General features: G+C 40.8%; 1 protein-coding gene across 2 annotated transcripts in view; it reads right to left on the reverse strand.

The window, feature by feature from the left end:
• The window catches only part of RMND1 (required for meiotic nuclear division 1 homolog), a 38,484-nt gene extending 25,668 nt beyond the window's left edge, over positions 1 to 12,816 (reverse strand). Inside the window, exons 1-3 of one of the 2 annotated variants that reach the window (XR_004322066.1) lie at positions 12,600 to 12,816; positions 7,265 to 7,773; positions 793 to 901 (exon numbers count right to left, since the gene is read on the reverse strand). Coding sequence is in view for 1 of the 2 variants with exons in the window: in XM_006185456.3 (XP_006185518.1) it covers positions 793 to 901; positions 7,265 to 7,759 (604 nt within the window). In the remaining variant the exon portion in view is untranslated. The remainder of the gene's footprint in view (positions 1 to 792; positions 902 to 7,264; positions 7,774 to 12,599) is intronic. The other variant, XM_006185456.3, reaches the window with a different exon arrangement.
• Between the last annotated feature and the right edge of the window lie 98 nt (positions 12,817 to 12,914).

Below are 12,914 nucleotides of genomic sequence, written 5' to 3' on the forward strand. Positions count from 1 at the left end.
CCAGAATGTCCCTGGGCAACTTTTCATCTTTGAGGCCCTTGACATGGCTCATTTTTCTGAGTCAACTGTTTTGTTTTTGCCGCCAAATGGTACGGTCCGTTCAGATCATCAAGGCGTAAAAAGCACAATGATATTTTGACCGCTTCTTACAGAGTCAGCGTCTCTTTTAAGAATTTTCTTGGCAGCAGAGAGGTTTTCAACCTACTATTTTTGCCCCTTTGAGGTAAATTCATGAATCTTCCATCAAAGTGTTCCAAGTTACTTATTTTTTTAATGTAAAGCAGGCTATTTGCTCAAGAAGCCTTCCTCACACTAACCTAAAACACTCAGTTAAGCTTATTTTAATTTTCTTTTTTAAATATCCATTGTGTTTATCTTTCAACTAATTTTGTTAGGTTTAAAGTGTTGGGTTACACTGGTAAATTTCTCTTTAAAGCCTCCCCCCAATATTTCTATTCATTTCATGGTTCTTCTGTAATACTAAAATAACTTCTTAATGTGACAGAAATGAAGCATCATGGCCTTTGATCATCCCAAGTAAGAATGATCCTATAAATAAAGCTGAATACCCCATACTGATTTTAATCTGCAAACTAAGCTCTCTCTAAATACATTTTAATTTCTTATCTTTGTATGTCATTTATATAAAGACTCAATACCACTTTTATGATACCATCCTTTAAATAGGAAATGAAACAAACAAATGTAAATGCATATTTAAGAGAGTTATCATAGGAAAATTATTTTCCAATACGTTTTAACATACTTGGCCCCAGGTTCAAGAGGATGTACCTCGTGGCAAGCTTGTTACTTCGACATATCCGTGCAAGGCCAGATCTTGAGAGAGGCTTCCAAGATGGTATTCATCTGCAGTAGCAAACGCAGTGCAGTGCATCAGGTCCTGCGTCAGCGAGATTAGCATGACATGGTTACCAAGGGGCTAATGTGCCTGTGGTGGTTGTCACCTTGTAGGGAGGACTCCATGCTGCAAAGCGAGCACGTGAGAGTTTTCTTCAAACATCTCAAAGTTCAGACAAGGGATGTGAGAAGGATGTAGAAGAAGAAGTCATAGGGAGGCAGATTTCAGCTCAGTCTGAAAGAACTTTCTCCTGCTTGTTAGAAAGATGGAATGGGCCGTCTGAAAAGGGAGCCACCCCCACTGGTTGTGTTTCAAGCGCAGACTGACAAAAGATACAGAGAGGATTAAGGCATCGTACGGATGCCTGGATGAAATGCTATTTAAAGTCTCTCCAACCTTGATTTTCCATGACTCCTTTTCAGAGCAGCATTATTATTTGAGGTCATTTGATAATCTGTCACCGGCCTTGTACAGGCAAAGATTACTTTCAGTCTACAAGGGAATTACAGAATTTTTGCTCTGGTTAATTCTACTCTGGTTAAAAGGTCTGTGGACCTGAGAATGTGTCCGGACTTGGTGAGTGCTTTGGCTTCTGCACTAGGAGTCTCAGCTGTGTGTACACGTGCGCATTTATGTTGTGTGTGTCTGTATGGCACACTACGGTAAGCAACCCAGCAAAGCACATAGTGTTCTTGTCAAACTGTAGGTAACAAGCCATTAGTGAGTCCTGATGCCGATTTAGTTGCCCCAAACCAGCTTTAAAAAAGGACTAAATAGAATAAAATAGAAAATATTAAGAGTACACAATTCACAGTAAGGGTAAATGTTATTTTATGATGTTTTCTGTCACATATATGCCTATGTATGTATACTGACTGGGTCACTATGCATAAAGTAAGATAAATTTCTCACTATGGGATGTGGTCAATAAAGTTTGAAAGCCATGGGCAGCGGCGCAGAATTAGATTCACTAAAAAAAAATCGGAATAACAATAATGCCTACTTCATAGGGTTTTGTGAAGTTTAAACAAGCTGATTAATGTCAACTGCTTAGAACCATGAACAGGACAAATGTCCAACATTTGTTAGATTATAGTTATTAATACTGCACACCCAGATATGGTTAAACCAGCAAAATCTATGGGAGGTTAAAAAGTTTATCAAGTAATTTACATCTGAGTTTTCATTTGTTTGCAATTTTATATTTTAGTATCTCAATCAGAACCTTAGTGATGCTACTGTTTTTTGATACCTATGGTGCTTTGGCCCATTGTTGGTCAAAAGAAGTTTATGAGTCACTAAACCAAAATTTATTCCTAAGATTTACTCATCTTGGCTCCTAAATTCTTTCCCTTTGTTACATTCCTAGTATGAAGTTCAAGAAAAGTAGTATATTAATTCCTTCCTTCCTCCCACTGCTGTTACCTAACTCCTGGCCCTTTCTCAAGAAATGGTCCAACTCTGCTTTGCCTTTTCTTCAATCTGTTCCACAGCTCTCATGTGTGGTTTAAAAAGTAGCAGAGGAATAAACAGAGGACCTGAAGATACACAGAAACTGAAAAACCTAAAATCTGTAAAACAGCCACTCATAAGCAAAACAACCAATTTTCTAATTGATTTTAATTCCATCAGGAAAAAAAAAAGAGAAGTCAGACAAACTGAAATTGCTGTTGAATGGGAGATGAACGGATGCAGGCCCCTCCTGTTGCAGGTAACTGAGAAGCTGCTTCCTGCAGTTGTTATGAAGGTGAGAACACACTGATTTGCAAAAACATACGGATCTACAGAAAGTAAAGATGGTTACTGGAGTGCAGGAATCAGTTATGTGTTTCAGGTTTAGAACTACCAGCTGTTCTTCTAAAGCTTCATGGAGTTAAAAAGACCTGGCAGGATGAGACTAAGAGGGCTGAAAGAAAGGAACCCTGGTAAGAGGCACCAGGTAAGGCCAGGGCTGGCAGGAAGGCGCTACTCTGCCAAAGCTGACAAACTGAAGTTTGCTAAGCAAAATCCCAGCACATTAGTTTGGGATGTCAGAACTACTTCTGGGACTGCAATTGTTTGGGCTGCGGTGGGAAGAGCAGGAGGCAGAGAGGAGAAGACAGCAGATAAGGAGGTCAAGAGCAAGCCCAGTGGAGGATCCTCCCGTGACTGCTGGCACTGGCTGACTTTCTCCAGAATCACAACGGTAAACTCGCAGCCCAGAGAACCATCTGACTCAAGAGTCAACCCTCACAGTGTTTTCAGGATTTGAACAAACTATCAACAATAAATTGCAATTTCACCCAAATCTAGATTTTCACCATCTTTTGCTGGAAAGGAAGGACGATGTGGCAGTAACCCACCAGGGCTGAGGAGGGGGCCTGGCTCTCCGCGATGCAGTCCCTCCCACTCTCCACTGTCTCACACCTGCTACAAACGTACACGATTTTGCACCCTCAGAATTGGAACAAGTCAAGGCATTCAATCACTACTTCCAAGAGGAAATAAATGCTGAGCTGCAAAGAATCAGATTATAAGTTTTTAAACACAATCTGTTTCTACTTAGTCATTCCAAGGACCTTTGCAGATTTTCTGAATATTGTCACCTTTCCTTCCCTCACCATTTCCTATTTAATTTGGCTCAAAGTTCTAGCCAATGTCCCACAGTTTAGATGGCTGAGACAACATTACATAACTTACATGGTGTGCTACGCTATTGTCTGTGTCCTCCTTAAACAGCTGGGATCTGAGCATCTGTTTAAGTTATGAATCTTCTATGAATAAATGATTCACAGTTTTCAAATGTGACTTGTTAGACTTTTTTTTTTTTTTTTTTAGTTTTATTTCCTCTGCTTTTCAATTTCAAGATTGAATTGAAATCCATTTGGGAAAGGGAAAGCATGTGTCATCTTTGCAGTGTTTTCCCTAAAGATGTTACTTTGTAAAAAGCTTTCATTTTCAGACACTTCTTTTCCTGGATTTTTATAATGAACCATTATTTTTTAAGCACTATCTATACACAGTAAACTTCAGGTTTTAAGATGGGAATCAACAAATCTTATTTAAGATTTATTTGCTCTTAAATAAATGTGCCAAATCAACCTAAAATAGTTACTGGATTTAAGACCTAAATCTATGCTTTTCTATTTTTTTTTAAAAAAAGCCCACAGCCAAGAAAAATCACCATGTTTCAGTATGTTTCATTTTTCTGGCCACAGAAAAATATTCCACCAGATGGGGCTAGAAATTTATATATGATTCTGGTTTTAGAGCATCACACACTCTGACAGAATACATTTCTTAAAAAAGAAAGTTTATTTTTATTCACGTTCTTTTACTTAAAAAAAAATGAGTGCATTACAGTAATACAGTTACTTCTGTATTACTAACGGGAAAATGCATGTTTTTCCTATTATGTACAGATTATAGGTGAAAGTTATAAAACATAGATACATTTTATATTACTAGTATAAAGCTTTAGCTTTTAAGCTTTTTGACTACAATCCATGGTGAGAAATTCTTTCACATACACAGTACACACATACATCCCACACCATTAACTTGACATAAAAGCTTCACAAAACAGTATTTACCTTTATTATGAGTAATGCGCTGATACTTTGTGTTCTATTTCATTAAAAAAACAAACCCAACCTCCCTAGTAACCACCCCCTAGTTAATTTTTACAGCACACTGGGGTGTTAGCCTGAACACCACTCCTGGGTACCCCAGCACGCTCTCCCCCATGCCGGTCTCCATGCTGCTCAGAGGGTGGTCCTTGTCCTCTGGCACTGTCCTCCTCAAAGACAGGACAGATCAACAAGAAACACTGATAAATGATAAGCCAATGGGATGTGAGTTGAATATCTCAGTAGGTAACGATCCCTGCAAATGGGACCAGGTGAAGAACAGATTCCAATATAGAAGTTAATACAGATTAACATCACTCAGTCAATTCCACGGGGCAGAGGTAAGAGGGTGTGCTCTAGGGCACACCTGGGGAAAGGGACAAAGCCTGCCTGCTTTGTGGTACAAAGTTGAGTCCTTTTCTGACTTAGTCCAGAGGGGAAGAAAGGGCTGTACCAACACAGGGGATAAGCCAGCTCCATGACGCCCATGGGGAAGCAGCATGGCCCTCTATTTGGGGCATAGAAAAGCCAGTTTCAGCCCCAGGCATACATATGTCACCTTGTTACACCTCAAGACGGTGTTCGCCTGTAAGATTATTAGAGAATAATGTTCCAAAATCATATCGCCTCAGATCACAATAGAAATGCTTTTCGAAATAGAAAAAATTTTCTATTATTTTCCTGCGCTCCGAGAAAAACAGCATACTGTTTCTGTTTTTGCAAAATTCCAACTAAGTCACATCTCTGATGTTAAATAATATGTCCTGTGTCAGGACCCAGGAAATAAATGACTCCTTAAACTTAGTGAGGGAAAAAAATTATTTCTTGTAAGACAGTCTTAGGTTTTTTTCTTTTGTTCCCATTAGACAACAAGAAAGGTACAACCCAGGATGATTTCTGCCTTTCTTTAATCCTGGGGCTTCCTGGAACTAAATCTTCAACTAGATTATTCATATCAGGTATCTGATGATTATTTATTTCTCTGTGAACTGTCTGCTGTATTTTAAATATAATGCTTTTATTATCTCATTTGAAAGTATATTAAATTTTAAAATTCTACTTCAAATCCTTTCCTGGAAGCAGAAAAAAAAATCTAAAGAAAAATAAAAAACATAATTTAAGAAATTGCTTCCAAGTTTAAGGAGAGCCCAAAAGAAATAATGAGTCTTTGACAGTTTACAACAAACAACTACAAAAAAAGGTGACATCTCGACCTTACCAGCCTCTTCCTGAGAAACTTGATTCCACTCTGGGCTCCCAGATGAACAAAAGAAAAAAGGGACTTGATCTTCCTCTTTTTTAGATCTGCCATGAATTCAGGTATCTACACTTAATTTCATCTCAGTCACTTAAATACTGAATTCCTCTGACAATCAGAGCTAAACAATGTAATTAAAAACTCAGGAGCTAGGAGGAAAGGAGAGTAGAACAGATACAACACTTCCGTCTTTATATCCTGGATTCAGGGAAGACAAGCAAGAATTTAAACAAAGCTAGAATCCATAACAAAAATCATTAACCAGCTCCTAACTTCACAACCTGAGGATCAGAAGTGAAGGTCTGTACACCTTTTCAAAGGAAGTCAACCACACAGTAAAAAAACACACCCGAATTAAAAGCGCTCAGGGTCTACTTCTCAGAATCGAGATTTTTATGACAGACATTCTAATCTGTTTCCTGATAGATTCAGAAAGTCTCATCAAGTTTTAAATATTTGACACTCCTATTTGTAATGCTGATGACCAGAGACATCAAAGATCCCTTCGCTTCTCTTTTACTCTTTCCAATTTAATACACATTTACCAAGTATAAGGCACAATTTTAAGTATCATGCAAGACACACAGCTTAACAAAGGGCTTGATTCTGACCGTAAATATTTTAATAATAAATTAATCACAATTTGCACAAACTGTAGTTGAGAAATTCCCACAAACTTCTTAACAGTGACAAAAAAACACCCCCTTCAACCTTAAAAGGATAAAAAAGCAAAAACCTCCATTCTGCTTCATTGATTCTACCTTACCATATCAAAGGGGAAAGCATAGCTCAGTGGTAGAGTGCATGCTTAGCATGCACAAGGTCCTGGGTTCAATCCCCAGTATTGCCACTTAAAAATAAATACATAAATAAACCTAATTACCTACCCCCACCAAAACAAAACCAAAAACTCTACCTCACCCTGTCACTTCACCACCTCCTCCCATGAAGTCACAATCAGCTAATGAATGCTTACCTGTCTGCACAGTTAATAAAAAAGATTGTTTAAATTTAATATAGAATCCCTACAGTTTGACTTCATTTATTTATTTTTTTTACATGAGCACTTTTACAGCACCATTTCTAGATGGGACTTAATACTAGTCTTTTTCAAAATTTTCTTTAGGCCATTAACTAATCCTTTCACAAACTATATTTTTATGTTTATTTGCCTGTATTTTGCCTTCGTATGTATCACTACTTCTTAAAATGAAGATGTTGACTCTCTTTGGAGATAACAAGTTTTACCATTAGGCTTCAAAGATCTTTTTTTGGGGGGGGGAATTAGACTGACTGATTGATGGATGGATGGATGGATGGAGGTACTGGGGACTGAACCCAGGACTTCATGCATGCTAAGTACGACACTCTACCACTGAGCTGTACCCTCCCCTCTAGGTTTCAAAGATCTTGATGAAAAAAGTGCTGAGCTTCACTCTGGTTCTCCTTCGTTGGCAGTCAGGCCATGGTGCAAAATACAGGGGTTTAGAGCGATTATTATGCAACAGTAGCACCGCCACCACACACATGTATTTTTACCTCATTCACAGACAGAACTGGAAGGTTGGTCCTGGATGGCTGCCTGGTCCTTGATGCTTTTAGTGGTCTCTTGATTTGTGGAAAGTCTTGTTTAGGAACAAGTGTTTCCGTTGATATAGATGAGTAATGCCTCTCTAATATTTTTATAAACCACTTAGAACCTAATAGATTCGGCTTGTGGGTCACTTTCCTGTGAGTATCAAAGGGTTTCCTGGTTGGAAGGTGGGCTTTTGCATCTTGGCCACGCACAGAGTTTAATGGAGAGAGTACGTTTGTATTTGATATTTTCTGGTTCATTTCCAGCATCTGGGACTTATTCAAACTACCCGTTGCCGTATCAGGAAAGAACAAATCCAACTTCTGACTTCTTGTCAGGGCGCTGTATGTTGTAGTCTCAAGCAGCTTCAAGGTTCGATGAACAAGTCTTTGGCACTGACGTGTTTTTGATAAAATATACTGAGATCCGGCCAGGGCTCCGAGAAGTCTGGCTGACATCACTACATCTCAAGCTAGAAAAAAAAGAATTCAAAGTTCAAGTTAAAAAAATTTTTTTTAATATATAATATTTTCCTAGGTAATAGATATATTTCTTCAAAACAATTTGCAAAATAGATACATCTTAACTTAAGCCTAGTAAAAGAATGAGGTTAAAAAAATAAATACAAGTGTTTCCACCACCTCCCCTTTAGTCAACCTTTGGATTGCTTCATTTACTTCACTATATGTCAACCATTTAAAACAAAATCAGTACTTATAAATTCCTTTATTCAAAATGTATTCGGCCTTCACAATGAGATAAGCAATGAGCCAGGGCCCAGGGATGCACATAAGAAAGGACAGGGTCCCCGGCATCACGCTGATGGTCTCCTGGAGGAGACCCGCATGTTCAATGGCTCATTGTAACTAAGTGGACAGCCCTAGACCCCACCAGAGAACTGCAGTAGAAGGTGCTAAGGAAACACACAAGGAGTTTGCCTAATTCTACAGTCAGGAAAGGCTCCCAGAGGATCTGAGCTGATTCTTGAAAGGGAAGGTGCTTTTCAGGTTGGGGTTGGGCACGGCAGTGGGGGTAAAAGATGTGAAAGACACATACAGCTCCCCAAAGGAAACACTGTATATAAATAATTTCCCCTTATTCAGGAATGGAATACTTGTTCTTTAAAAGTAAGCCTACAGTAGGTAATCAATAATAACTTTTCTTTGACAAAATCATATGTCAGATGCTGGATGAACCAACCATCTCAGTACTAACAGTCTAGCGGGGGAAACAATGATATGATCCATACTAAACCAGAGTGTATCAACTGCTTCAGGGCGCAGAGCAGGGAGCATCTGGGTGAGGGTGCGTGGGAACTACCACAGAGGGGACATGTGAACTGGGTTTCAAAAGAGCAGAGAGGTCAGCAAGTCAAACACCCCAGGTACACAGCTTTGTTTACCTGACAAACAGGGTGCAACGGCAGGGGAGGCAGGAGTAAGCTGGACGGGATCAGGGTTGAAAAGGAGCCCGATCCTAAGTCCTGATCCTGAAGACTTTCCACAGGGAGAGGGCAGCCTGCCTTTTCATGTGAGACACGCATTTCACAAACACATCTTTGGTAAAATCTTAGAGGAGGAGCTGAGAGAGACTAGGACATTGCTTTCTGAGTTCTCTGTATCCAGCAAGTGCTCTGCCTCCCCGCACAAGGACCCCATAAAGTACTGCACAGATAAACTGCTACCTGCTCACAGCCAGCAATGCAGAGACAGAACGAAACCCTAGCCGTTCCCACTTTTACAGACTACGCTGTAACCACTGCATATATTACCTCCCTTTAAAAGGATGAAGACAAAAATGAGTCACTGTGATCTCTAGGACGTAGAACCTGCAACTTTCCAAGTACTTCAAAAGTTGGAATTTTCTGTTTAGCTCTGGTCCAAATGGATCTTCTAGTTCACCTTAAACTAGTACTATTTATTCCTTGCCAGCTGAATCAGCGGGTTTTGAAGACCCTAATTATACAATATTTTAGGAATCTGTATATAGAGACCTGGATTCTTCCATTCTCTTCTAGGAAATTCTTACCTTCAAGCTCTAAATCCTGCCTTCACACAGAGGTGGGGACAAAGGATATAAAAGCTACAGGACAAACAATTGTGTTTTCTCTTTTTCTTTGCTGAGAAAAACAGAGGAGTAGCATTTAAGGTGTCTGATACACACACAAAATTATTTAGGCTTTGTTAAAAACTAGAACACATCTTAGAAAAGTGAAATTTTAATTGTACAAATTATATTTAAAGATAAGCACGCTAGATTTTTAGTAACCTTGTGTTTTATGTAACATTTTGGGCATCAAATTCCCGAGCTCTACACTGTCCTTGTGATTCTTGATGGTTTCTCCATCCGTGCAGATTGGTGGGGGGCGTGATCCTTCCAACCCCGACCTCCTCTCCCCAAGTCATTCTGTCTCCCACCCTCCCTCAGCCGCTCACTCCCAGGGTCAGATGCTCTGAGTTGTATCATGGCCATTAGGCACACGTGGCTTTTGAGCACCTGAAATGTGGCTCTATAAAATAAAATGTAAAACTTTTTGGTATCTCGTATTTTACACTTAATATAAAAAAGCAGACTGTCTCAATAATTTTTATATTGATTACTTTTTGAAATAATATATTTACATATATTGGGCTAAATAAATAAAAATTAATCTCACCTCTTTATTTTTACTTTTAAAATTTCTAGAAAGGTTAAAATGTCAGTGTGGCTTATATTGAATTTCTTTCTTTTTTTTTTTTTAATGGTGGTACGGGGGATTGAACCCAGGACCTTGTGCATTCTAAGCATGCGCTCTACCACCGAACTATACTCACCCCTCTTCGTATCATATTTCTGTTGGAGAGTCCTGCTCTAGACCCATTACCAATAAGTACAATTTCATATTCTCAACTTCAAGCATTCTACTCTCCAAAGACCATCTCTGATCATTCATACTCACTCCTTCCATCACCCAGTTCCAACAATCCTTCAACCCCAACAGGACCTACAATTCAATGATCCAACCATCTTTTCACTGTCCCTCCTTCCCCACTTCACTTCCTCCACACTTGGCTCTATTCCCTGATCCACCAGTATACTCCCTCTCTGCCACACACCTCAAATCCCCCGCACCGCCCTCAACTTGCACACACCCACGTGACATAACCTTGAATTAAACAGAATTCACCGTGTACTCGTGCCGGTACTCCTGCAGCTCAGCGTGGCTGGAGACAGACAAGCGACCAACCAGGCAACTGTCTGGTCTCACTTTAAAATCCTGACCGCTCGCTTCAGGTGGGCCTTTTATGCCACTCAACAATCTTAATACTGTATTTCGCTACTATCATTCCCTCTCTGTTCCCTCCTTACACCTTCAGTGCTTCCTCCTCCTTTCTCAGTCTCAATAATGACCCTGCTTTGTCTTTGGTTGACAAGACAGAAACAGTCAGAAGAGAACTTCTACCAGCTCTGGCCATCACCTGCCTGCCCACCTACTGCTTTTGTGCCCATATACTTTTGTCTTCCCTTCTGCTGCTACAGATGAGTTGCCCATGGTCCCATCTACAGCCAGGTCCCCCGTCTGCACACCTTCCCTGCCTAGAGAAGGCGTGGCTTCTCCTCTGTCTTGCTCAAGCTACGTATTTTTCTCTTTTTACCAGCACATTCCTATTAGCATACAATTAGGCTCTAATTTCTCCCATCTTATAAAAGCAGCTGTCCCCTGACTCCATTTCCCCTTTCATGTACTATGCCTTTTCTTTGAGCTCCTTTCTTTTTAAGAGGAGTTTTATCCCCTGTCTCCATCTCCTCTCTCTGATTTTTTTTTTTGAACCGACTCCAATCGGGCTTTCATACCTATCACTTTACCAAAACCCACCTGTCAAGGCCAGCAGTGACCTCCACATTTCTGAATCCAATGGTCACTTCTCCATCTTTTGAAATTTTCCTGAAAATCCTATTCTTCCCAGTCTCCTCCACTCATGAAATAGCAATTACATCCTTATTTTGCTAAAGCCCCAAACCTGCAGTCCATCTCAACACTTCTCTTCATTCTCCATATCCATTCTGTCAGCAAACCCCACTGGCTCTGTCTGGACCAGTCCTCACCACCAACACTGCTACCTCCCTGGTCCAAGCTGCTGTCTTTCCCATGGATTACTGTCGCAGCCTTCTAACTGGTTTCCCAACTTCTTTCTTCAGATTCTTCTCAACAAAGCAACCAAACTTCAGTAGGATCACATGTTTCCTCTTCGTAAAATGTGATGATGGCCTCTCATTTCACTTGAAATTAAAATGGACTGCATGGCCCTATAGTCTGTGGCCCCTACCACCACTCTAACATCTCCTTCGGCTTTTCTTCCTTGCTCATTTTGCTGCAGTCACTCTGGCCTCTGGATCTTTGCACTTACTATTCCTGATATTCCTCTCCCAGGTATCTGCTAGTCTCATTCCCTCCCTTCCTTCGGACCTTTGCTCAAATATCCTACCCAGGGAGTCTCCCCAACCACTTCATTTAAATTGCACACTAGCACCCACACTCTAGCTTCCACCGGTTTGTATTTCTCCATTGTATTTCACATCACTTGCAAATAATTTGCGTTTTTACTTTATTAACTCCCACAACAAATTATGAACTGAGTTCCTATCATGTGCCAGACATTGCCCTACCTGCTGATAACACAGATGAAAACAAAACAGACAAAAATCCGTCTTCTGAAATTTACATCACATTGGGGTGACAATGAACATGGTAAATCAGTAAAATATACACTAGACAGTGATAAAGTCAAAGGGGAAAAACAGAAGAGGAAAGAACAGATCTTTGTTTCTCTCTGTCCTGTAGAATGTAAGCTCCTTGAGGATAAAAATTTGTCTTTTGTTCATTTAGTGCCTTCTGTGATCACAGTGCCCAGCACACAGGAGGTATTCAACTCATTTTTTTTTAATAAAATACAAGGCAGCTACTCAAGTTTTGGACACTTTTTAAGAACTATACACCAACTGTACCAGCTAGGCTACGATTCAATGATAAGTGACGCTAATCTTTGGGAACATGCCTTTCAATTCCTTAAGCTGCTCAAAATTATTTTTATTTTTGCAGTTACCGCTATTCACTGGCTCAAAAAAGGGTTCAGTACGTGTGTCTGGATTGAGTGCTTTTCCCTCCCAGTTAAGTCGATCAAAGATCATTGTAATAAGCAGGGGACCATAGCGGTATCAGGGAAACCTGTAACGAGAGAGGTTCAGGGTGGCAGGGAGCAAAGTCGGGGACCGCTGTGGGGGACCCTACAAGCTCCCAGAAAAAGGCAGTGCACTAACCTCTCCGCCGGAAGAGAAGAGGAACGTGCCAAGGGCGCAAGCCTCCCAGGCCGGCCGTAGGAAAGACAGAGTCCCCGGAGCAGCCTCGCGCTCCCGGCAGCCAGTCTTAACCCCGACCAGGCGCCCCGCCCAGCGCCCGGCGCTGCGCAGGCGCTCGGGACCCCAGGCCCTACGGAGCCCGAGCCGCTGGGTCCACGTGACCGCCGGACCACGTGACCTGTGCAGCCGTGACCTTTTCCGCTCCCTAGTCTCTGAGACCTCCCGGTCCCTGCTTGCTTCCGCCTTCCGCCCGCTTCCTTATTCCGCTTCTCTCGT

The sequence above is a fragment of the Camelus ferus genome, chromosome 8, assembly GCF_009834535.1.
Source record: "Camelus ferus isolate YT-003-E chromosome 8, BCGSAC_Cfer_1.0, whole genome shotgun sequence".
Lineage (NCBI taxonomy): Eukaryota > Metazoa > Chordata > Mammalia > Artiodactyla > Camelidae > Camelus > Camelus ferus.